Genomic DNA, 26,275 nt, shown 5'->3' with positions numbered 1-26,275 from the left:
GCGAGTGGGGAGGGGCGTCTGCACACCCATGGCCGGCGACGGTGAGGAGAGCGCAGGCCTCGCCGGCACCAGCACCTGACTCCCAGCCCTACGCTTCGCCTCCCCCACCCAACTGCCCCGACTCCCAGCTGCCCCGACACCCCCCACCTGCCTGCCTCCCCCAACACCCCCACCGAACTGCCCCCGACGCCCCCACCCAACTGCCCCCTACGCCCCCACCCAACTACCCCCAACACCCCTACCCAACTGCCCTGACACCTCCCACCCAACTGCCCCCTACGCCCCTACCCAACTGCCCCCTACGCCCCCACCCAACTACCCCCAACGCCCCTACCCAACTACCCCCTACACCCCTACCCAACTACCCCCTACACCCCTACCCAACTGCCCCCGACGCCCCCACCCAACTACCCCTGACGCTCCCACCCAACTACCCCCAACACCCCCACCCAACTGCCCCGACGCCCCCACCCAACTACCCCCGACGCTCCCACCCAACTGCCCCCAACACCCCTACCCAACTGCCCCGACGCCCCCACCCAACTACCCCCTACACCACTAACCAACTGCCCTGACACCTCCCACCCAACTGCCCCCTACGCCCCCACCGAACTGCCTCCGACGCCCCCGCCCAACTGCCCCCGACGCCCCCACCGAACTGCCCCCGACGCCCCCGCCCAACTGCCCCCGACGCCCCCACCCAACTGCCCCCGACGCCCCCACCCAACTACCCCCGACGCCCCCACCCAACTGCCCCCGACGCCCCCACCCAACTGCCCCCGACGCTCCCACCCAACTACCCCCGACACCCCTACCCAACTACCCCCGACGCCCCCACCCAACTGCCCCCTACACCCCTAACCAACTGCCCTGACACCTCCCACCCAACTGCCCCCGACGCCCCCACCCAACTACCCCCGACGCTCCCACCCAACTACCCCCAACACCCCTACCCAACTACCCCCGACGCCCCCACCCAACTGCCCCCTACACCCCTAACCAACTGCCCTGACACCTCCCACCCAACTGCCCCCTACGCCCCCACCCAACTGCCCCCGACGCCCCCACCCAACTGCCCCCGACGCCCCCACCCAACTACCCCCGACGCTCCCACCCAACTACCCCCAACACCCCTACCCAACTGCCCCCTACGCCCCCACCCAACTACCCCCGACGCCCCCACCCAACTGCCCCCTACACCCCTAACCAACTGCCCTGACACCTCCCACCCAACTGCCCCCGACGCCCCCACCCAACTGCCCCCGACACCTCCCACCCAACTGCCCCCGACACCTCCCACCCAACTGCCCCCGACGCCCCTAACCAACTGCCCCCGACACCTCCCACCCAACTGCCCCCTACGCCCCCACCCAACTGCCCCCGACGCCCCTACCCAACTGCCCCCAACGCTCCCACCCAACTACCCCCTACACCCCTAAACAACTGCCCTGACACCTCCCACCCAACTGCCCCCGATGCCCCCACCCAACTGCCCCCTACACCCCGACCCAACTGCCCCCGACGCTCCCACCCAACTACCCCCTACACCCCTACCCAACTGCCCCCGACGCTCCCACCCAACTGCCCCCTACACCCCTACCCAACTGCCCCCGACGCTCCCACCCAACTACCCCCTACACCCCTACCCAACTGCCCCCGACGCTCCCACCCAACTACCCCCTACACCCCTACCCAACTGCCCCCGACGCTCCCACCCAACTGCCCCCTACACCCCTACCCAACTGCCCCCGACGCTCCCACCCAACTACCCCCTACACCCCTACCCAACTGCCCTGACACCTCCCACCCAACTGCCCCCCGACGCCCCCACCCAACTGCCCCCCAACGCCCCCACCCAACTGCCCCCGACGCTCCCACCCAACTACCCCCTACACCCCTACCCAACTGCCCCCGACGCTCCCACCCAACTACCCACTACACCCCTACCCAACTGCCCCCGACACCTCCCACCCAACTGCCCCCCGACACCTCCCACCCAACTGCCCTGACACCTCCCACCCAACTGCCCCCGACGCCCCTACCCAACTGCCCCCGACGCCCCCACCCAACTGCCCCGACTCCCACCTGCCCCGACACCCCCACCTGCCTGCCCCCAACACCCCCACCCAACTGCCCCCGACGCCTCCCACCCAACTGCCCCCGACGCCTCCCACCCAACTGCCCCCGACGCCCCCACCCAACTGCCCTGACACCTCCCACCCAACTGCCCCCGATGCCCCCACCCAACTGCCCTGATGCCTCCGACCCAACTGCCCCCGACGCCCCCACCCAGCTGCCCCCGACACCTCCCACCCAACTGCCCTGACACCTTCCACCCAACTGCCCCCGTCTCCCCCACCCAACTGCCCCGACTCCCACCTGCCTTCCCCCAAAACCCCCACCCAACTGCCCCCGACACCTCCCACCCAACTGCCCCCGACGCCTCCCACCCAACTGCCCCCGACGCCTCCCACCCACCTGCCCCGACTCCCACCTGCCCCGACACCCCCACCTGCCTTCCCCCAACACCCGCACCCAACTGCCCCCGACGCCTACCACCCAACTGCCCCCGACGCCTACCACCCAACTGCCCCCGACGCCCCCACCCAACTGCCCCCGACGCCCCCACCCAACAGCCCCGACTCCCACCTGCCCCGACACCCCCACCCGCCTGCCCCCGACGCCTCCCACCCAACTGCCCCCGACGCCCCCCACCCAACTGCCCCCGACGCCTCTACCCAACTGCCCCCGTCGCCCCCACCCAACTGCCCCCGTCGCCCCCACCCAACTGCCCCCGTCGCCCCCACCTGCCTTCCCCCAACACCCCCACCCAACTGCCCCCGACGCCCCCACCCAACTGCCCCCGACGCGCCCACCCAACTGCCCCCGACGCCCTACCCACCTGCCCCGACTCCCACCTGCCCCGACACCCCCACCTGCCTTCCCGCAACACCCCCACCCAACTGCCCCCGACGCCCCTACCCAACAGCCCCCGACACCTCCCACCCAACTGCCCCAACACCTCCCACCCAACTGCCCCCGACGCCCCCACCAAAGTGCCCCCGACGCCCGCACGCAACTGCCCCCGACGCCCCCACCCAACTGCCCCCGACGCCCCCAACCAACTGCCCTGACACCTCCCACCCAACTGCCCCCGACGCCCCCACCCAACTGCCCCAACTCCCACCTGCGTGCCCCCGACACCCCCACCCAACTGCCCCCGACGCCCCCACCAAAGTGCCCCCGACGCCCGCAGGCAACTGCCCCCGACGCCTCCCACCCAACTGCCCCCGACGCCTCCCACCCAACTGCCCCCGACGCCCCTAACCAACTGCCCCCGACGCCCCTACCCAACTGCCCTGACTCCCACCTGCCCCGACACCCCCACCCAACTGCCCCCGACGCCTACAACCCAACTGTCCCCGACGCCCCCACCCAACTGTCCCCGACGCCCCCACCCAACTGTCCCCGTTGCCCCCACCCAACTGTCCCCGACGCCCGCACCCAACTGTCCCCGACGCCCGCACCCAACTGCCCCAACACCTCCCACGCAACTGCCCCCGACGCCCGCACGCAACTGCCCCCGACGCCCGCACGCAACTGCCCCGACTCCCACCTGCGTGCCCCCGACGCCCCCACCCAACTGCCCCCGACGCCCCCACCCAACTGCCCCCGACGCCCCTACCCAACTGCCCCCGTCGCCCCCACCCAACTGCCCCGACTCCCACCTGCCCCGACACCCCCACCTGCCTTCCCCCAACACCCAAACCCAACTGCCGCCGACGCCCCTAGCCAACTGCCCCCGACACCTCCCACCCAACTGCCCCCACGACCCCACCCAACTGCCCCGACTCCCACCTGTCCCAACACCCCCACCTGCCTGCCCCCAAAACCCCCACCCAACTGCTCCCGACGCCGCCACCCAGCTGCCCCCGACACCTCCCACCCAACTGCCCCCGACGCCCCTACCCAACTGCCCTGACACCCCCACCCAACTGCCCCGACTCCCACCTGCCCCAACACCTCCCCCCACCTGCCTGCCCCCGACGCCCCCACCCAACTGCCCCTGACACCTCCCACCCAACTGCCCCGACTCCCACCTGCCCCGACACCTCCCCCCACCTCCCTGCCCCCAACACCCCCACCCAACTGCCCCCGACGCCCCCACCCAATTGCCCTGACACCTCCCACCCAACTGCCCCCCACGCTCCCACCCAACTGCCCTGACACCTCCCACCCAACTGCCCCCGACGCCCCCACCCAGCTGCCCTGACACCTCCCACACAACTGCCCCCGACGCCCCCCACCCAACTGCCCCGACTCCCACCTGCCCCGACACCCCCACCTGCCTGCCCCCAACAACCCCACCCAACTGCCCCCGACGCCCCCACCCAACTGCCCCCGAATCCCACCTGCCCCGACACCCCCACCTGCCTGCCCCCAACAACCCCACCCAACTGCCCCCGACGCCCCCACCCAACTGCCCCCGACGCCCCCACCCAACTGCCCTGACACGTCCCACCCAACTACCCCCGACGCCCCCACCCAACTGCCCCCGACGCCCCCACCCAACTGCCCTGACACCTCCCACCCAACTGCCCCCGACGCCCCCACCCAACTGCCCCGACTCCCACCTGCCCCGACACCCCCACCTGCCTGCCCCCGACGCCTGCCACCCAACTGCCCCCGACGCCTGCCACCCAACTGCCCCCGACGCCTGCCACCCAACTGCCCCCGACGCCCCTACCCAACTGCCCCCGACGCCCCTACCCAACTGCCCTGACTCCCACCTGCCCCGACACCCCCACCCAACTGCCCCCGACGCCTACAACCCAACTGCCCCCGACGCCCCCAACCAACTGTCCCCGACGCCCGCACCCAACTGTCCCCGACGCCCGCACCCAACTGTCCCAACACCTCCCACCCAACTGCCCCCGACGCCCGCACGCAACTGCCCCCGACGCCCGCACGCAACTGCCCCGACTCCCACCTGCGTGCCCCCGACGCCCCCACCCAACTGCCCCCGACGCCCCCACCCAACTGCCCCGACTCCCACCTGCCCCGACACCCCCACCTGCCTTCCCCCAACACCCAAACCCAACTGCCGCCGACGCCCCTAGCCAACTGCCCCCGACACCTCCCACCCAACTGCCCCCACGACCCCACCCAACTGCCCCGATTCCCACCTGTCCCAACACCCCCACCTGCCTGCCCCCAAAACCCCCACCCAACTGCCCCCGACGCCGCCACCCAGCTGTCCCCGACACCTCCCACCCAACTGCCCCCGACGCCCCTACCCAACTGCCCTGACACCCCCACCCAACTGCCCCGACTCCCACCTGCCCCAACACCTCCCCCCACCTGCCTGCCCCCGACGCCCCCACCCAACTGCCCCTGACACCTCCCACCCAACTGCCCCGACTCCCACCTGCCCCGACACCTCTCCCTGCCCCCAACACCCCCACCCAACTGCCCCCGACGCCCCCACCCAATTGCCCTGACACCTCCCACCCAACTGCCCCCCACGCTCCCACCCAACTGCCCTGACACCTCCCACCCAACTGCCCCCGACGCCCCCACCCAGCTGCCCTGACACCTCCCACACAACTGCCCCCGACGCCCCCACCCAACTGCCCCGACTCCCACCTGCCCCGACACCCCCACCTGCCTGCCCCCAACAACCCCACCCAACTGCCCCCGACGCCCCCACCCAACTGCCCCCGAATCCCACCTGCCCCGACACCCCCACCTGCCTGCCCCCAACAACCCCACCCAACTGCCCCCGACGCCCCCACCCAACTGTCCCCGACACCTCCCACCCAACTGCCCCCGACGCCCCCACCCAACTGCCCTGACACGTCCCACCCAACTGCCCCCGACGCCCCCACCCAACTGCCCCCGACGCCCCCACCCAACTGCCCTGACACCTCCCACCCAACTGCCCCCGACGCCCCCACCCAACTGCCCCGACTCCCACCTGCCCCGACATCCCCACCTGCCTGCCCCCAACACCCCCACCCAACTGCCCCCGACGCCTGCCACCCAACTGCCCCGACGCCCCTACCCAACTGCCCCCGACGCCCCTACCCAACTGCCCTGACTCCCACCTGCCCCGACACCCCCACCCAACTGCCCCCGACGCCTACAACCCAACTGCCCCCGACGCCTACAACCCAACTGTCCCCGTTGCCCCCACCCAACTGTCCCCGACGCCCGCACCCAACTGTCCCCGACGCCCGCACCCAACTGCCCCAACACCTCCCACCCAACTGCCCCCGACGCCCGCACGCAACTGCCCCCGACGCCCGCACGCAACTGCCCCCGTCGTCCCCACCCAACTGCCCCGACTCCCACCTGCGTGCCCCCGACGCCCCCACCCAACTGCCCCCGACGCCCCCACCCAACTGCCCCCGACGCCCCTACCCAACTGCCCCCGTCGCCCCCACCCAACTGCCCCGACTCCCACCTGCCCCGACACCCCCACCTGCCTTCCCCCAACACCCCCACCCAACTGCCCCCGACGCTCCCACCCAACTGCCCCCGACGCCCCCACCCAACTGCCCCGACTCCCACCTGCCCCGACACCCCCACCTGCCTGCCCCCAACACCCCCACCTGCCTGCCCCCAACACCCCCACCCAACTGCCCCCGACGCCCCTACTCAACTGCCCCCGACGCCCCCACCCAACTGCCCCCGTCGCCCCCACCCAACTGCCCCGACTCCCACCTGCCCCGACACCCTCACCTGCCTTCCCCCAACACCCCCACCCAACTGCCCCCGACGCCCCCACCCAACTGCCCCCGACGCCCCCACCCAACTGCTCCCGACGCCCGCACGCAACTGCCCCCGACGCCCCCACCCAACTGCCCTGACACCTCCCACCCAACTGCCCCCGTCGCCCCCACCCAACTGCCCCGACTCCCACCTGCCCCGACACCCCCACCTGCCTTCCCCCAACACCCCCACCCAACTGCCCCCGACGCCCCTAGCCAACTGTCCCCGACGCCTACCACCCAACTGCCCCCGACGCCTACCACCCAACTGCCCCCGACGCCTACCACCCAACTGGCCCGACGCCCCCACCCAACTGCCCTGACACCTCCCACCCAACTGCCCCCGACGCCCCTACCCAACTGCCCCCGACGCCCCCACCCAACTGCCCCGACTCCCACCTGCCCCGACACCCCCACCTGCCTTCCCCCAACACCCCCACCCAACTGCCCCCGACGCCCCTACCCAACTGCCCCCGACACCTCCCACCCAACTGCCCCCGACGCCCCCACCTGCCTGCCCCCGACGCCCCCACCTGCCTGCCCCCGACACCCCCACCTGCCTGCCCCCGACGCCCCCACCCAACTGCCCCGACTCCCACCTGCCCCGACACCCCCACCTGCCTGCCCCCAACACCCCCACTCAACTGCCCCCGACGCCCCTACCCAACTGCCCCGACGCCCCCACCCAACTGCCCCCGACGCCCCCACCCAACTGCCCCCGACGCTCCTACCCAACTGCCTTGACACCTCCCACCCAGCTGCCCCCGACGCCCCTACCCAACTGCCCCCGACGCCCCTACCCAACTGCCCTGACACCTCCCACCCAACTGCCCCCGACGCCCTACCCAACTGCCCCCGACGCCCCCACCCAACTGCCCCGACTCCCACCTGCCCCGACACCCCCACCTGCCTTCCCCCAACACCCCCACCCAAGTGCCCCCGACGCTCCCACCCAACTGCCCCCGACACCTCCCACCCAACTGCCCCCGACACCTCCCACCCAACTGCCCCCGACGCCCCTACCCAACTGCCCCCGACGCCCCTACCCAACTGCCCCCAACGCCCCTACCCAAATGCCCCGACGCCCCTACCCAACTGCCCCCGACGCCCCTACCCAACTGCCCCCGACGCCCCTACCCAACTGCCCCCGACGCCCCCACCCAACTGCCCCCGACACCTCCCACCCAACTGTCCCCGACGCCCCTACCCAACTGTCCCCGACGCCCCCACCCAACTGCCCCCGATGCCCCTACCCAACTGCCCCAACACCTCCCACCCAAGTGCCCCCGACGCCCCCACCCAAGTGCCCCCGACGCCCGCACCCAAGTGCCCCCGACGCCCCCACCCAACTGCCCCCGACGCCCCCACCCAACTGCCCTGACACCTCCCACCCCACTGCCCCCGACGCCTCCCACCCAACTGCCCCCGACGCCCCTACCCAACTGCCCCCGACCCCCCCACCCAACTGCCCCCGACGCCCCCACCCAACTGCCCCGACACCCCTACCCAACTGTCCCCGACGCCCCCACCCAACTGCCCCCGACGCCCCTACCCAACTGCCCCAACACCTCCCACCCAAGTGCCCCCGACGCCCGCACCCAACTGCCCCCGACGCCCCCACCCAACTGCCCCCGACGCCCCCACCCAACTGCCCCCGACGCCCCCCACCCCACTGCCCCCGACGCCTCCCACCCAACTGCCCCCGACGCCCCCACCCAACTGCCCCCGACGCCCCCACCCAACTGCCCCCGACGCCCCTACCCAACTGCCCTGACACCTCCCACCCAACTGCCCCCGACGCCCCTACCCAACTGCCCCCGACGCCCCTACCCAACTGCCCCCGACGCCCCTACCCAACTGCCCCCGACGCCCCCACCCAACTGCCCTGACACCTCCCACCCAACTGCCCCCGACGCCGCTACCCAACTGCCCCCGACGCCCCCACCCAACTGCCCTGAGACCTCCCACCCAACTGCCCCCGACGCCGCTACCCAACTGTCCCCGACGCCCCCACCCAACTGCCCTGAGACCTCCCACCCAACTGCCCCCGACGCCCCCACCCAACTGCCCTGACACCTCCCACCCAATGCCCCCGACCCCCCCACCCAGCGCCCCCGACCCCCCCACCCAGCACCGCCGCCCCCCCCCACGCAGCTGCCCCCGACACCTCCCACCCACCTGTACTGACTCCTGACTCCCAACTACCCCAACACCACCCACCCAAGTGCCACTGACACCTCTACCCAATTGTCCTGACATCCAACTGCCCCGGCTCCTCCACCCAACTGCCCCAGTACTCCGCAAACTGCCCCGGGACCCCACAACTGCCCTAGCAGACCCCATCACTCCCCCACCCAACACCCTCCAACTTCCCCAACACCTCCACCCAACAACCCCAATACTCCTACCCAATTGCCCTGACATCCTCACCCCCATCTACCTGTCCTGGAATCCATCTGCCCTGGCATCCCCCACCCAAATGCCCCAAAACCCCACACAACTGCTCCCCAACCCAGCTACCCGACAGTCCCGCCCAATGTCCTGGTACCCCTACCTAACTACTCCTCCCCTACCTAATTGCCCCAGTTCACCCGCCCACGACTTGACACCCTCATCCATCACTCAAGTGTCCCACCAGATACCCTCACCCAACTGCTCCAACAGACAACCCCATCCATCCCATCCACCCACCCACCATCAGACACCCCTAATCCATCTGCCTCGACATTCCCACACATCACCAACACCCCCACAAAACTGCCCCAACATCCTCACACACCAACTGACATTCTCCACCCACCACCACCACCCAAATACCCTGACACCCCCACCTATCTCACCCACAACTAGACACCCCCAGCAAGCTGTCCCAGAACCCACCACCACACACAGCCCCATCCAACTGCCCAAACACAGCCAACACACCTGCCCCAACCACCCCCACCCAACTGCCTATCTGCACCGACACCCCCCTCCCTCACCTCCTTCATAGGCTTTGGGCAGCAGATTTGGCGTGGCCGTACTTCCACTATGATAGAGGGGTGGCCAGGCCAAATTTGAGTGCCCAGAAATCTGCTGCCCTAGGCAGCTGCCTAGTTTGCTTTCAACTAAAGCAGCCTCTGCCAGCACCCTGCACCCAACTGCCTAACTACCCAACACCCTACTACCCCAGACACCATTAACTCAGCCTGTCCCAATACCCCCACCCCACCCATCTGCCCCAGTCTTCTGCCATATAGCCCAAAACTACACAAGCCCCACCCAATTGCCCGACCACATCCAACTGTCCCACTCCCACAACATCCCTCCCCCACAACTGCCCCAGGCACTTTCCCACCCAGCCCACTAACATCCTCCCACCAATCTGCCTCAAGACCCTCTGACCCAGCCCACTGCCAGGCATTCTCACATGCCAACCAACTGCCCCTTCACAGTTCCACTGATCCTAGCATTGTCCATGCTTTTGTTTGCTTTTCTTACAACTATCTCCCACACTTCCCATGTGTGTGACTCCATCCCCAAACTGCACCTTACGACTATTCATTACCTTCTCTTTCAAAACCCTCTCTAACACCCACTTCTTCTGTGAAAGCTACAAGAAATTATCAAAGACTTAAGGATAGGTTGGGGGCATTAGAGATACAGTTAATATGTATTTATCTGTTATTTTTAAATAACAAACACCTATGTATAGAATATATATAAACATGGAACATATTTTGTATGTCACTTGTAGTCTTAGACTCTGATCCTGAGAATGCTTACGAACATGCTTAACTTTAAGCATCTGAGTATTCCTATTGAAGTTAAGCATAAATTTTTGTGGGATCAGAGCTTTGGACTGGAAGTTGCTTGGGACAGAGACAGTGTCTTAATATGTGCTTAATTACAGTGCCCAGTACAATGGGACGCTATCTAATATAAATAAAAAATAACATGTATTTATTAACCATAGTATTAGCCATATCTCAAAGTCCTAGTTTATATAGGACAGTCAGTTAATGTTAAGAACACCATTTAAATGAAATAAAAATGTTTGGAACTTCTTTGCTAGTAGTAAGAATAAAGGATAATGTCATCTTTTTCTAGTGGAAAAGCTAAGAAAGCTGCTATGATTATGAAGAGTTTTGGACTTAGTTTGTTTCATTCTCTTTTTACCAGGAGATGCTAAGCAGAAGTAAATCCAGTATTTCAGAGCAGAAACTTGTAAACTATATGACCTATCTGACTTACACATTGGAAGAATTGACTGGTCTGGAGTACCTTAAGACTATCTGGATTAGGTGTTCTACTTCTTGTCGCAGTTAATTCCATTTATAATGCTGCTTGCATTTCATATCGTTCTGTTTGGTGTTCTCTACCTTTCCAGTCTTCTTCTTCATGTTTACAAGAGAAAGAATGACCTAAAGGGGGATTATTCCAGTAAGTTATGGGACAATGGGAGGCAAATGGTGGTATGCCTCTGGGACTTGTATGGAAAGTTATGGCATGGTAAGCAAGATGTTTTCTTTAAACATAAATCCAAACCCTCTTAGATAAAGTGAAGGCACTAAAGAAAACCCTGGTTCTCCAAACAAATACTAGCTGGCTACTTCCTACCCAACTTTGCCATGCTGGCTGCTCCTTTAACTATTCACTGTCTGGTTCAGTGTGACAAGGTCTTTTTTATGATAAAAAAAATCCTGTGTCAGTGCCCTGTCATTCACTCAGACATCTGTGTTCCAAACTGATGCTTAAGCCTTTCAGTATCGTGAACACTCACTGCTATATTTGAATTGAAATCACTTTCCCTGAGAAACTAAATTTTACAGACTTGAGAAAGAGCATTTAACAATCCTAGGGCTAATATGGTATCCCTCCAGTACTGTCTTTTAATGACAACTTTTACAGATCGTGCCCCATTGCATTAGCTTAATATTTCAAAGGACACCGATTCTTGGGTGATCCAGTGGTATCTAGCTTTGCAGCTGTATGCCTTCCAGGTGCAGGTATGGACATCTTGGTGAGATTGCTTATGGGGAGTAGAACACCAGCCATCCAAGTGGGGAGGTATGTAGTGGGTGGTACAAACACTTTGGGCCCCAAAGAAAGGTGCTCTTGGACCTGGTTCACCACACCAAACCCCCAGTTTCTGTAAAAAGCAAGGCAATATCCACCTAGATCTCTTTGCCTCTCGCAAGGAATGGCTAACCTTTCACCCCCACCCTCACCCCCGATCTTGTTCATGATTCCCAGAACCCCAGGTCTCTCAGGCAGGATCTATAGCTCAGTGGTTTGAGCATTGGCTTGCTAAACCCAGGGTTGTGAGTTCAATCCTTGAGGGGGCCATTTAGGGATCTGGGGCAAAAATTGGGGATTGGTCCTGCTTTGAGCAGGGGGTTGGACTAGATGACCTCCTGAGGTCCCTTCCAACCCTCATATTCTATGATTCTTCTATCCCAATGATCTCAGGGTCATATTCATGTTTCCTATCCTTCCCCACTTCACTGAATCATAAAGGCTGGAGTGCACTGAGCAGATGAGATGGCTTCACAATAGCTATTGTGAAGCCAAGACAGTTTGCTGTGCAGGTTTATTTCCCTCTTACACAGTTCCTTCAGTAACAACATCACCTTATAATCAACATTACTTTGATATCAGTGACATAGCAAACGAGAAGTTAATCTTTGGCACAGTTTCCTCTAAAACTTCCTGCTGGTATCTAGTGAGGAACTTATGTTAAATCACAGCATGATGGGTAGAACACTAATTGCACTTTGTGTACTTGACAGGTTATGAGCTTCATGGTGTGGAAAAAATCCCAGAAGGACCAGGGCTGATTATTTATTACCATGGTGCCACTCCTATAGACTATTTGTACTTTATGGCTAGATTATGTAACCAGAAGGGCAGACTCTGCCATTCAGTAGCTGATCATTTCACCTTTAAAATACCAGGTAAAGCACTTTCATTGTACTGGGCAGGTGAAGGGAAGGGAGGAGAGTTAAAAATATTTTAAATTCAAAGATACTTGGAGAAATTCATACATTAATACTAGAGATACGTACATCAGTATAGGCATTCAGGTTGCTTTCCAGTGTGTACTACAAAAAATAGTGTAATTACAAATGTTTGAGGGAGTCTGAGGTCTCCTGAAGTTCGTAATAGCTATTGGTTCACAGATTTCCAAAAACTTTGCATGTGGCATTAACATAAAGAAGAGGCAGTGTTCTTTCTTCTCTTAAGTATCCCACTTAATATTTTTGGTAAAATTAAGGCTGTTGTAAGTGAAAAGAATACATTATTAAGCTAGTTTTATTATTGACTTTCAAAGTTGTAAACTATATATAAATAGGGCCCTACCAATTCATGGCCCATGAAATCTGGTATCTCTTGTGAAATCTGGTCTTTTGTGTACTTTTACTCTATACTATATAGATTTTACAGAGGAGACAGCGTTTCTCAAACTGGGGGTCCCAACCCAAAAGCGGGTCTTGGGGAGGGTCATAGGGTTAATGTAGGGGGGCCGCCCAGCTCTGCAGGCAGCAGCGCAGAAATAAGGGTGGCAGGATATGGTATTGCCACTCTTACTTCTGCGCTGCCTTCAGAGCCAGAGAGTGGCAGCTTCTGGCTGGGCGACCAGCGCCAAAGGCAGTGCCTTGCCAGCAGCAGTACGGGTGGCAATACCATACCTTATTTCATATTAACCTTGTGACCCCTCCCGACAACCTCCTTTTAAATTTCAAATTTAAATATCAGAAATCATTAAATTTATGATTTTTTAAATCTTATGGCCATGAAATTGACCAAAGTGGACCGTGAATTTGGTAGGGCCCTATATAGAAACTATTCTACTAAATAAACTTTCCGTATCAGCATGATAAAATTGTATATGTTATATTTTACTTATGTAGGAATGTGTGTTATGTATCAACATTCTTCCCCTTCAGACATTGTCCCCCCTTGTCCTCCAAGTGTTCATATTAACTTTCACTTTCTATTCTATTCAATAGATGTTTTTATGCTGCACTCATCACTAGTATCTGAGTGCCTTCCAGCAGTGTATTAAGCCACGTCACTACATATCTGTCACATGTTGTTTGTTCTCTCATCATCTCCCCAGAGGGAGAAATGCGTGCAGCGGAGTGTCTTATTTTGGTAGGGTGTGACTTTTTATATATGTGTGTATACATACATACATACATATACACATATACATATATATATACACACACACACACACACACACACACATATACGTGTTACTATGTGTTTATATTAGAGAAGGCAAAGTCAAAGAAATGCACCTTGCACCTGAATTGATAATGTTTATGATAGTCCTTAGTTCCTGGGGGAGTTCATTCCAAAGTCTCAGACTCCCCCCAGAGAAAGTTTTGTCTCCTGCACAGACAAGTTTTACTCCTATTGTTGAGAATTCCATTGTGCCAGAGGAGTGCAGTCATCAGCCATGGTCTTCCTTCGAGAACTTTAGATGGTTTTTCACATATCCTGGGCCCAGGTCATGGAGTTCTTTGAAGATCAGGACTGAGACCTTGAACTTGATTCAATATTCTATTCAATATGCTATTGGAAGTCAGTCTAGAGAGTGGAGGACAGATTTGATATCTTCCCGGTAGCCTGTGTTGCTGAAGAGATGCACTGTGGCATTCTGTACTAGCTGGAGTTTCCTAAATGCTGACGTTTTCATGCCCAGGTATATTGCATTTCTGTTAGCTAGCCAGGAGGTGATAAAGGCATGAATAACTGAGGCCAGGTCTTCATAGAATCATAGAACTGTAGGGCTGGAAGGGACCTTGAGAGATCATCAATTCCAGCACCCTGTGCTAAGGCAGGACCAAGTTAGCCTAGACCATCCCTGACAGGCGTTTGCCCAACCTGTTCTTAATAACCTCCCAGTAATGGGGATTCCACAACCTCCCTTGGAAGCCTATTCCAAAACTTAATGACCCCTATCGTTAGGAAGTTTTTCCTAATATCTAACTTAAATCTCCTTTGCTGCAGATAATTCATTACATCTTGTCTTACCTTGAGTGGACATGGAGAGCAGTTGATCACTGTCCTATTTGCAACAGTCCTTAACATATTTGACGGCTATTACCAGGTCTCCTCCTCAGTCTTCTTTTCTCAAGACTAAACATGCCCAGTCTTTTTAGCCTTCCTCGTAGGTCAGGTTTGCTGAGCCTTTTATCATTTTTGTTGCTCTCCTCTGGACTTATTCTAATTTATCCATATCTTTCCTAAAGTGTGGCATCCAGAATTGGACAGTTATCCAGCTGAGGCCTCACCAGTGCCAAGTAGTGCGGGCCAGTTACCTCCCATGTCTTACATAAGAAACTCCTGTTAATACACCCCAGAATGATGTTAACCTTTTTCACAACTGCATCACATTGTTCGCTCATATTCAATTTGTGATGCACTATAAACCCCAGATCCTTTTCAGCAGGACTACCACCTAGCCAGTTATTCCCTATTTTGTAGTTGTGCATTTGATTCACCGCTCATCTAAGTCTTTGGAAACCACCAGTAATAGAGCGGGGATGAATTTACCTGGCAATTTTTTATGTATGTCAGCACTTTTTCTGGAATAGGTATATTTCAAGTTTTCTTGAATGATATCTTTCAGCTGATGTTCTAAAAGACATCAGCTTGCACTGATCAGGGCTGCTCACTACCAAATTCCTCTGGTAATATTCTAGCCATCTTAGCTGTTTTATTCATTGTAGGACAAAGGCCTCTCTTGACAGTAACCTTGGCCATCATACTATAGTATACTGTACAACAGAAACAACATGTGAGGAGGAGACGTGGGGGTCGCATGCCCCCCCCCCCATTATTCAGTCACATGGTGCAGCCAGGCCCCCTCCCTGCAGGGCAGCTGAGCCAGTGAGCTGCGAGCTGCACCAGGCAGGAAGAAGCAGAGGTGAAAGAATAGCCTGGGAGCTGCAGGAGGGGCTGCTGCTTTCCGGGAGGGGGGCACTGCTTTCCGGGTGGGGATGCAGCCTCAAGGGGCGTGACTCCAGCTGTTCCATGGTTGTGGCCCCCGCCGCCATCAGCAGGCATTGGCCATCTCTGCTGTTCTATGCAATATAGGTTCTTATAGTGACCTCACCACCATAGTGTCTAAACGCCTTCCAGTAGTGCATTAAGTGGTGTGACTAACATCGCTTGCAGTTTGTCACATGTTTATTCTCTCACACTCTTCTCAGGGGAACAATTTTGTGTACAGTGTAGTGTTCTGTTGCAGTAGGGGTTTTTGTTGTTTCTTTTTTTTTTTTTTTTAATCTACACAGTGCTATGTTGTTTATATTAGAGAAAGCAAGGTGGAAGAAATGCACCTTACACTTGGTGCTGAAGATGGGGAGGTCTGTGATAGTCCTTAGTTCCTATGAGAGTTCATTCTACAGTCTCAGACCAGCCCTCAAGAAAGCCTGGTTTGCACAGATGAGTTTTACCTTTAAGGTGGAATGTTTCATTGTGCTGAGAAGTGACACTGCTGACCACAGTCTTCAGCTGTGCCACTGAGCACCTTGAAGATAAGAACTGAGTCCTTGAATGTGACTTGATATTCTACGGAAAGCCAGTGTAGAGTGAAGGATAGGTTTGACGTGATCACTATAGCCCATGTTGCTGAGGAGATGTGCTGGAGCATTCCATACTAGTTGAATTTCCCTAAGGACTGATGGCTTCATGCCCAGGTTGTAGCCAGAACTTTGCTACAGTTTGACGTGCAAATGCCTTTCCATACAATGGTGGCTGAACATGTCAGAGTGTCAGTGTCAATTATATGGGAGGATTTTGTTATGCTAGACTTGTTGCTACTGACTATAACAAAATGTCTTGTTTGATCGATATTTAAAGTGTAGCCAACTATACAAAATTGGTTGACTGTGAGGACTAAAGGGGCAGATTGTGTGGACTACCAATAGGTGGCTTATTAGATTTGTCTTCATTACTACCCTGGTTGTCTGGTCATCCCAGGCACTGATGTCTGGATAAGAAACATCCAGTTCACACAATGTTCCAATTGTATATTAACAAAAATCAAACAATAACATAAAATATAAACAAATCAAATTAAGATTAATCAAGTTAGTATTAATTTATCAATCTAATTATCAGGTTAATTACTGCCAAATACAATCATTCCATATTTGCTTTATCTAATAATTTGGGAAGGTGGCATACCTTTTTTAGCTATCAGCCTTAAAATAACAGGGTACTATCAATCTAAGACCTGTTGATAGTACAGTAAAAAAGCTATGTTAAAAGAACATTAAGGTTGAAAAATCAAGCAGTCAAAAGTCAGAAAATGTCAGAATTAAGGTTGCTCGTGCAACATTACTTTGTCCTCCTTGTGCGTACACATTATGATACAGTCTCTAATTACATGATCATATACTATTTTCCCACAAGACCTCTGCCTTATTCAGTGCACAAAATAGATTATGCTCTGAAAATGCATTAGAGTTGTGTAGGCTGTTGGTTGTAAGACCCTGTCCCTATTTGTTGCAGATTTTGGAAAGTGTGTTGTGAAGGAGGCAGGGGGCTGCAGAAAGAGAAGGGGAGGTCTCCTAGTTAAGGCAGCTGAATACCACTCTGGAGAATTAGATTCTATCCCTGCCTCTGCCACAGACTTCCTATGTGATTCTGGGCAAGTCATTTAAACCAAACTTTTCACAGGGGGTCACTAATTGTGTTTTGCATTTTCAGGGCACCCAGTTTGAGATCCTAGGACTGATTTGCAAAAGTGCTGAGCATTCACAGCTCATCTGAAGTCATTGGGAACTGTGCTCTGAACATATAAAGTGATATAGAATGCTAAATACTCTGAAAAATCGGGCCATATCTTTTCCAAATTGGGCACTTCAAATTAGTGGACACTTCAGAGCTTAATTTCTCTGTACCTCTGTTCCTCATCTGTAAAATGAGGATAATAATAGTGCCTCATCTCACAGGATTATTATGAAGATATATTCTTCAAATTCTGTGCAGCACTCAGATACTGAAGTGATGAATGCCTGTGATGGGTATACAAACCTGGCACTGGCCAAGTGAGGGTTAAGGAACAGCTCTGGGCCGGACTGTTCAGCCCCACCTCAATCTTCAATGAGTGGGATGGCCTAAAGGGGAGAACCATAGCTAAAGTAGTGGCATATCTGGGAGAAGACCATCTACCAGAGAAAAGGTTAATTAAGAGCAGGGATTGCTCAAACAATTACTTCCTGCTGGAGTCCTCTGAGGGGAAGGTGGGCCTGATGCAGAATGATTACTTTGGCACTATTACCAATGACTCACCTGTGGGGGCTGTGCAGGCCTATGACCTGCCAGAGGCTTCCTGAAGGAAAAGAATCTTGTGTGTTTGGTTGTTTTCCCTTAGATCTTTGATAGCCCAGGAAAGAGCAGACTTCCACAGGACTCAGTCAGAGGGCTGAGTCTCCCACACCCAGATCCATGCTGTTGACCAGCCAGGCATTGCTGACCAAAGGCTGGGTGTATTCAACACACTGTCACACCCTAAGGGGGCACTATGGGAGACCAACCCCAATAGCAATGCCATGAATTTTCCCAGGGCTTTTTTTATAATGTAGTATTCAGAGCAGGGTCTGAAGAATGCATGATGAGTACGTCATGTGGCCATTAACTGAATGATGACACAGCTAAAACAAAATACTGAATAATTACCTATCCAATGAGTCTATGCTGTACATGCTGAGGCAGGAGTCCTTTGGGAAAAAAATAGTTTGTGGTCACATAATTAGAGACTGTATCATAAGTATACTTATGGTGGGGGCAAATTAAGGTTTCAGAGGCATCCTTAAATGTGGCATTTCTTTATTAGTGCTTGACTTTGCAAACTTAGCATTTTTTGTATGTAACTCCCTGAGGTTTTACAAATGCACAATTCAAAATAAATAGAAATTTCATAATGAGTCATCAAATTCTGCACATAAGTCATCAGCATGGTTGGCTCCTTCAGATCTACAGTTTAGACTTCTGCCACTTGAGCTAATAGAGTAACTGATAGCAGTAGTAGGTTGTCATCCTTTAAGTGGACAAGCCACTAGAGGGAAATGAGACATACATTTTGCCAGGTGGTTTTAGAGATATTTGCTGACAGCAGAGACATATTGAGACTCAGGAATTTTACATTTCAGTCCAGGCTTTGGTGAGGAGTGTGTTATAGTGGTAACAAATCCTTCTACATCTAGCCTGAAACCTCCTATTTCTGTCCCCTCCAGCCGAGCCTTTCCCCAGCCTTCTCCACCTTCCAGCCTGTTTCAGTCCTCCCGCTCAGCTCCCTTTCCATCCCAGCTTCTGTCTGTCTCCCACCCAAACTCCTCACTCCTCTGCGTCTAGTCCAGCAACTTCCTTATCTTCCATGCTGCTTGAGCACCAGCAGTGGGGAGACTGAGAGTACAGGCAAGATGATATCCTTGCCTTCAATTTCAATCCCTAGCAACACAACAATTGCCAGTAGCTGGGGTGAGCAGCTCCAGGAAGAGTTCTGCTCAGCTCCAGGATGGAGAATACTAAATAGCTCTGAGGGGATAGCACATGTGCAGTCTAGTTAACACGTGGCATCCTCACTTACTTTGTCAGTCAGTCATGCACACAAAGGAAAATCCCTTGTTATGACTAAGCAATTGTTCTTTTCCACAGACAGGTATTTAACTTCTCTCTTTATATTTTGGTTCTCATTGACTATCAGCAATTCAACTTTAACAAAATTCCCTAAGACATAAATCTGGGGGAAAGGTTAGACTAATGCTATCAGAAAAAAAGGTCTGTTACTCTTACAAATCATGGGGTTCAGTTTTCACATGCAGGCTTATCTGCTTCACATGACGTTTAGCCACTTTTTTTTTTGTAAGGTAAGCAGTTCTTAATGTAAGGTGGTCTAGAGTTCCTTTATAATGTAAGCTGGACACATTTCTTACAGGTATTAAACTGCTTTTAGATATTTTTGGTGTGATGCATGGTGGAAGAGAAGAATGTGTTCAAATTCTGAAGAATGGCCACTTATTGGGTGTGTCGCCAGGCGGAGTTCGAGAAGCATTCTTTAGTGATGAAAACTACAACCTCTTGTGGGGTAATCGCAAAGGCTTTGCTCAGGTGGCTATAGATGCAAAAGTGGTAAGTACCACCTCCTGCATGTACATACAGACATATTTTATTCTTGAACATGGGATCCACAGACTAACAAAATAGTTGTTTTTAAGTATGTATTATAAAATAATGGATTTCTCTTGCCCACAGTGTCAGAGGGCGTTTCTTCGGCTACCCCATGAGCAGCGCTGACTAGCACTCAAAAACACACAGACAGTCTGTTTCTTTTCCACCACATGAACCTTTAATCCTGGCTTTCTAAACAGTATTGGACATAGCACAGGTATTGAGCAGGAGGAGCCTGTCACAAAGCTTTCTTTACCTTCTGAGCTTTTCATGACTGCCTGTTCCTCCCAAATATATATCCACCCAGTTACTGAGTCAATTGTCTCATTAGCCCAGTAGTTACCACCAAAGGTCAGTAATCCCCACTAGGAACATACTGATTGACTCCAGTCAAACCTGCAGCCTTCTCTGTGCTGCACCTTCAGTGAACAGGGGACTACAGCCAGCACACAGTCACACAGTCTATACCTTCATGTTCACCCCTTTTACAAAAATATGATAAATTTTGTAAAAAGTATGCTCTGTGAGGCATCATTTGAAAACTCACAATTTGCTGATCATTATTGTCCTGGTAAAATATGTGTGGCAACATTGCATGTCAAGTTATAAGATTCCTCTCTATGGTATCACTGACATGTTCCACGTCTGGGGAGCAGCCACAAACCAGTTCCTCGGAGACAAAAGGCTAGCCGATTCCTCAGCTGGGTGTCAACAAAATCAAATGGACCATCAGCTGGTTAAGTGGTCATACTTTGGCAGGAAAGAGGATGTGTGAAAAAATTTATATCTTCACAAAGAAACAACTGGGGGTTCCTATCCTGAACCTCAGCTGGAGATGATCCTCAAGGAGGGGGAAAAATTATAAGAAGGGAGAGCAGCTGCCCAAAATTATCTCTCCCTTTCTTTCTAACCATCCACAACACCTGAAGAAAAAAAGAAATAGCTTTGGACTGGGAGAAGGATCCTGACTGAAAGAAATTCAGCTGGTAAAACTGCTGAAATATGTGGTGAGAGAGACCTGGGCTTTGAATTCACTTAGCTTGTTAAGTTAGGCATTAGTCACCTTTTACTTTTATTTTTTTGTAACCAGTTCTGACTTTTATGCCTCGTTACTTGTAATTACTTAAAATCTATCTTTTTGTAGTTAATAAATTTGTTTTATTATTTTATCTAAACCAGTGGTTCTCAAACTTTGTACTAGTGACCCCTTTCACACAGCAAGCCTCTGAGTGCGACCTCCCCTTATGAATCAAAACCACTTTTTTATATATTTAGCACCATTATAAATGCTGGAGGCAAAGTGGGGTTTGGGGTGGAGGCTGACAGCTTGCAACTCCCCATGTAATAACTTCGCAACCCCCTGAGGGGTTCTGACCCCCAGTTTGAGAACCCCTGATCTAAACCAGTGTGTTTGGACTGAAATGTTTGGGAAACTCCATTTGGGATAACGGAATTTGTGCATATCATTTTCTATTAATAAAATGACATTCTTTATATGAGCATGTATTGTTAAAGAGCGAGGTGGGCAGTTCAAGACGTAATTTCTGGGAAAGTCTAGGACTGGGAACTTGCTGGTGTTTCTCTGCAGTGTAATTCGTGAGTGGCTGGCTATAGTACTCATACACTATAACTGGGAGTAACTTACATGCTGCAGGCTGTGTGTGAGCAGACCAGAAGTGGTAACTGGCAGAGCAAAGTAGTGTAAAAGGCACCCCAGGGTGGAGAACTGAGGGGACACAGCTGTTCATGGTCCAGATTATACCCTGGGTAATGTCAGTGACATAAATGAAATTCAAACTCAGTTAACATTTTTAGTTTCATATCAAACCTGAACAAAGATAGCAACATAGCTTGATAAATACACAACCACAACTCTGTGGCAAGCACAACAGCAGGCTTGTCAAACTCTGAGACTGCTCTTGTGTACACAAGAGCAATCTGAATAGAACATTTCAGTGTTTCAATTAATCATCTCCAATCAAGTAATATATTACTTACCTGTCAAGCAATAGTCTCATTTGTTATATAGTCTTGACATTTTAGGCAAAACCACCAAAAAAAAAAAAATCCACCAGGATTATATCTCTGAAGCAGTCTCTTTGGAATGGTTCTGTGCTATTTATGGAATCTATTCTTTCTGCTTCTAAATGTTATGCTGATAACCAATGTTGTTTTAGTGTTTGTGTACTTGGGAACCCTATCCAACACCCCTTTAAATCAATGGAAAGATTCTTATTCAGAATTTCCCCATTTAAGTTAGATCAGGCCCATGGTACATAACTAGCTGTAGTTTTTCTAAGCAAACACAATACTACTTTCATTTACTAATACAAATTTACCAGTTTCATTTCAATTTAGTGAGATGATAACATTTGCTATGACCATGTGATATAGATGGAATGCCTCTCTAGTTCAGAAATGAACTACATTTTTAAAAATTAAAAAAAAAATGAACTAATTTTTAAAAAAATTAGAGTGAAATGTTGTCCAAATCCTCACCACTTTTTTCTCATTTATTAGCCCATCATCCCTATGTTCACACAGAATCTTCGGGAAGGATATAGGACACTTGGAAAAATATGTAAGATATAATACATATGTATCCCTTAAAGTTTAGAATTTTTTAAATATGTGCAATATCTACTATATGTCAGAAATATACTTGTAAAACTATGGAGACTTCTGTTTTAACTCTGGTAACTTTTTCTTGTATTATTATTGTATTAATACGGGTGCATACCAAATATGCATGAGATAAAGCAAGGGTAAGTAGAGGGTTTGTTTCAGCACCATCACCCAAGATTCTATGCTCTGCAAATTGTCTTGCTTATTTCGTCATGGCTTTGGTAAAATTGTCACTTGCAAACTAAGCAATCCAGGCATTATTTGGATTCAGGGACTCAGCTAGCTTTTAACCTATTGCTTACCATTTACAATTTGTTTTTAAACTCACAGGGTCATTTAGGTGGCTTTATGAATATTCTCGACTGCCAGTAGTTCCCCTATACGGAGGGTTCCCAGTTAAATTTCGCACATATATTGGAGATCCCATACCATATGATCCAAATGTAACTGCTGCGGAACTAGCTGAAAAGGTACAGTAATTTGATTTTCTGAATAGTCAAATCTCCAGTATTCTGTATGTAAATTGTTGCTTTTCAAGGGTAAAAGGCAAAAATAAAATGTCTGTTAGTTTTTTGTAAAGTAAATCTTTTTTATAGTCATGTCATCTGTTACATAGTGAACTGTTGCCCACTAACAGACTCCAGTGACTGTAATTGGTAATCTGTGGCTGCCATTGGCTCCTGACCTCATTGTCTTAAATTGTCATAATTCTTCATAGATTTGTACATTGTTTTAATTAGAGCAGGTAAAAAAAATTACGATGGAACAGTTTTGTGATAGGAAATGCTGATTCAACTAAATCAAAAACTTTTGTGGGAATGTATCGATTTCATAAATTTTTTTTTACAATATTTTCAAAGCAATTCATTTTGACTTGATTATTTTGCTATAGCTATAAAACATTTTCATATGGTTGTGTTGATATTTCTGAAAAAGAGTTTCTGGAAATTTTTGTTTGGCAGTAAAGTTTGAAATTTCTATTTTCTTCATTCCAATTGGGACAAAAGGCAATTTTGAAATGTCATAATTTCCTGTGGAATGGAAATTGAGTTTCAACCAGCTCTAGTTTTAATCTCATAACCCTCCTCCCTGCCACTCTCCCTCATAATTTATACCAGAGGTTTCCAAACGGTGATACACAAAGTACTTGCTGGTTATTTATGTAGAGCTCTCACCAATGCTGGTTCGACGTGTTACCAGCTGCTAAATTACGTTGAAAGAAGTAAACATTTCATTAAAAGCTTTCCCAATTTCTTTTCCATGGAAGCTATTAGCTTGTCACAGGGATGTTATCTGGTTTCAAAAGAGAAGGGAGGTGATTCACATAATTATGACTCAGAGTGAAAGGGTTTGGGAAACCTATTTTATACTATTCAGTGGAGTGGAAAACATGATGCAAAGGCAGTCAGTTTCAGGCAACTTGAATACTGTCTGCAGGCAACTGGCCTCTTTAAAGGGAGATGAGGCCAGCCCCACCTGTGCAATAATGAATTAGCATCTTCCCAGACTGAAGGGTAGAGATAAGGAAGCCAGCTGATGCTCTATTAAGCACCTGAGCCTTATAAAAGGACAGAGGCATCAGTCTGGGATTGGAACTACACAGAGCAGAAATAGGCAAAGGTTTCATAACAACTCAGCCTATCTCAGTGATTCTCAAAGCCGGTCCGCCGCTTGTTCAGGGAAAGCCCCTGGTGGGCCAGACCGGTTTGTTTACTTGCCGCGTCCGCAGATTCGGCCAATTGCGGCTCCCAGTAGCCACGGTTCGCCGCTCAGGCCAATGGGGGCTGTGGGAAGCGGCGCGGGCCAAGGGATGTGTTGGCTGCCCTTCTCGCAGCCCCCATTGGCCTGGAGCGGCGAGCCGCGATTGGCCGAACCTGCGGACGCAGCAGGTAAACAAACCAGCCCGGCCTGCCAGGGGCTTTCCCTGCACAAGCGGCGGACTGGCTTTGAGAACCACTAGCCTATCTGACACATCTACTATTTAAATTCTACCTCTAAACCTCATGAATACATAGCAGAGCCCTTCAAAATGTGTAGCAAAGGACCAGAATCCATAGTCTCTTTTTGCCTTCAGAAATAGACTATCACACCTCTGAAAACGATAAACATTTTTCAGTTCTTAATATATGGACCTACCGAATTCCAGCATTCCCAACCGTTACTGTCTGCCACTCAGTTGCTCCCTTAAATATTTCAGTTTTTCCTCCCAGGTTGCCTCTTCTGCATGGGGGAATAACTCCCTGACAAAATTTGATCAGCCACAACCTCATCCTTCTTCAAATTCCTCCTTAAAACTCTCCACTGCCACAATGCTTACAAAAGCCAGCATGCTAATCATAGCTAGTTAGATGACAAGCTATGATTATTACTCTTCACCTATCCTTTTCCTACACCCTTCCTATAAAACCAATTTTAAAAATGCACGTAACTGTAAGCAAAGATGAACCAATTCTTCCTGTTATTCATTTGGCTTTGTGCATATCCCCATCCCCTACTTTTCATGTGTTTGTCTCTTTAGATAATAAATCAGGGCAAAGGTTCTCTCTTTTTCTGTTTGTACAGGTCTCAGTAATGATTGGGGCCTTTGGTACTAACATAGTATAAATGTTTACTACTACTACTATTTACAGATGGCTCTAACAATTTTTACTTCCATACAACAAATAATCTGAATATACATTATTCTATCTTCCCTTCAGATAGTCAGTAAATTCAGTACAGGCATGGTCTGCTCCCCTCCAGACTTTCCAAGCCTCCCTTTACTTAATTTCTTTCTCCATTCTCTCCTAGGTTATTTGCTAGTATGGCCTGACAAAAGAGTTCACATGCATAGCTAACACTGGGCGTGAACAGGATATAGGGCACAATCCCACAGTGAGCTCCGTGAGGGCACACCCCATTGCAGGATTGGGATCAGCATTGGAGGCTTTTAACAGCTAAATATCAAATACTTTCTCATCATGGGTTTTAAAGGATTTTGAGGGGGATTCCTCCCCTCCCCCCCAACAGCATTTTCCAGAGACTATTAAAAATACAGACTAATAACAGACTAACACAGCTGCTACTCTGAAACCTATTAAAAATATGTATCTTTAGCAAGCATGATAGTGATTCTGTGAGCTGCAGTGTTCTTATAAAGAAGTAAAATTCTCTGTTCCTTCTTCTTTCTTTCCCTTAACAGACAAAGACTGCAATCCAATCTCTAAGAGACAGGCACCAAAAAACACCAGGAAATATACTAAGAGCTCTATTGGAACGATTTGATAAACATCAGAAAGATGACTAGTGTGTTTAAATATGCTGAAACATTTACGCATTTGGTAGTAAAAGATCTTTATAATTGCATATGTTACTGTAACTTGTGATTTCTTTTAAGAAGCATCATCATTAATTCTTCAATAATTATTGCTGTGTCTCACCTGATGTGCTCTGGACATAAACAGTATCTTTCCTACCTGAAGAAACAGGCTAAAAAAATTTTTTTGTGTGTGTGGTGTTGATTTCCCCATATAAAGTAGATCACTTCCAGCTATAGTTGGTTTCCCCCCTTTGCTAAAGGCTTGTCTACACAGGGAAACTTTCTGGATTAGCTCCACTTGTGGATGCTCTATTTTAGACCAAAAGTCACCTTGTTCCAGAAAAATTTGTGTGCTGAGTGCTAAATAAGTATGCTGAGCAGACTAAAATTTAGCAAGAATGTTTGA

At 52.3% G+C, this 26,275-nt stretch overlaps 1 protein-coding gene across 1 annotated transcript; it reads left to right on the top strand.

Annotated features, from left to right (window-relative positions):
* On the top strand, window positions 1–26,275 carry LOC140905910 (DGAT1/2-independent enzyme synthesizing storage lipids-like). Its single transcript, XM_073329409.1, is given in 8 exon segments — window positions 1–41; window positions 10,935–11,052; window positions 11,055–11,264; window positions 12,545–12,709; window positions 19,714–19,907; window positions 22,467–22,527; window positions 22,902–23,041; window positions 25,753–26,275. Coding segments are annotated over 7 exon segments (990 nt in total). The 5' UTR covers window positions 1–41; window positions 10,935–10,937; the 3' UTR covers window positions 25,858–26,275.

The sequence above is a fragment of the Lepidochelys kempii genome, chromosome 2 (genome assembly GCF_965140265.1).
Source record: "Lepidochelys kempii isolate rLepKem1 chromosome 2, rLepKem1.hap2, whole genome shotgun sequence".
Lineage (NCBI taxonomy): Eukaryota > Metazoa > Chordata > Testudines > Cheloniidae > Lepidochelys > Lepidochelys kempii.
The sequence above is the reverse complement of the archived record's forward strand: the minus strand, read 5'-3'. Positions and strand labels throughout refer to the sequence as shown.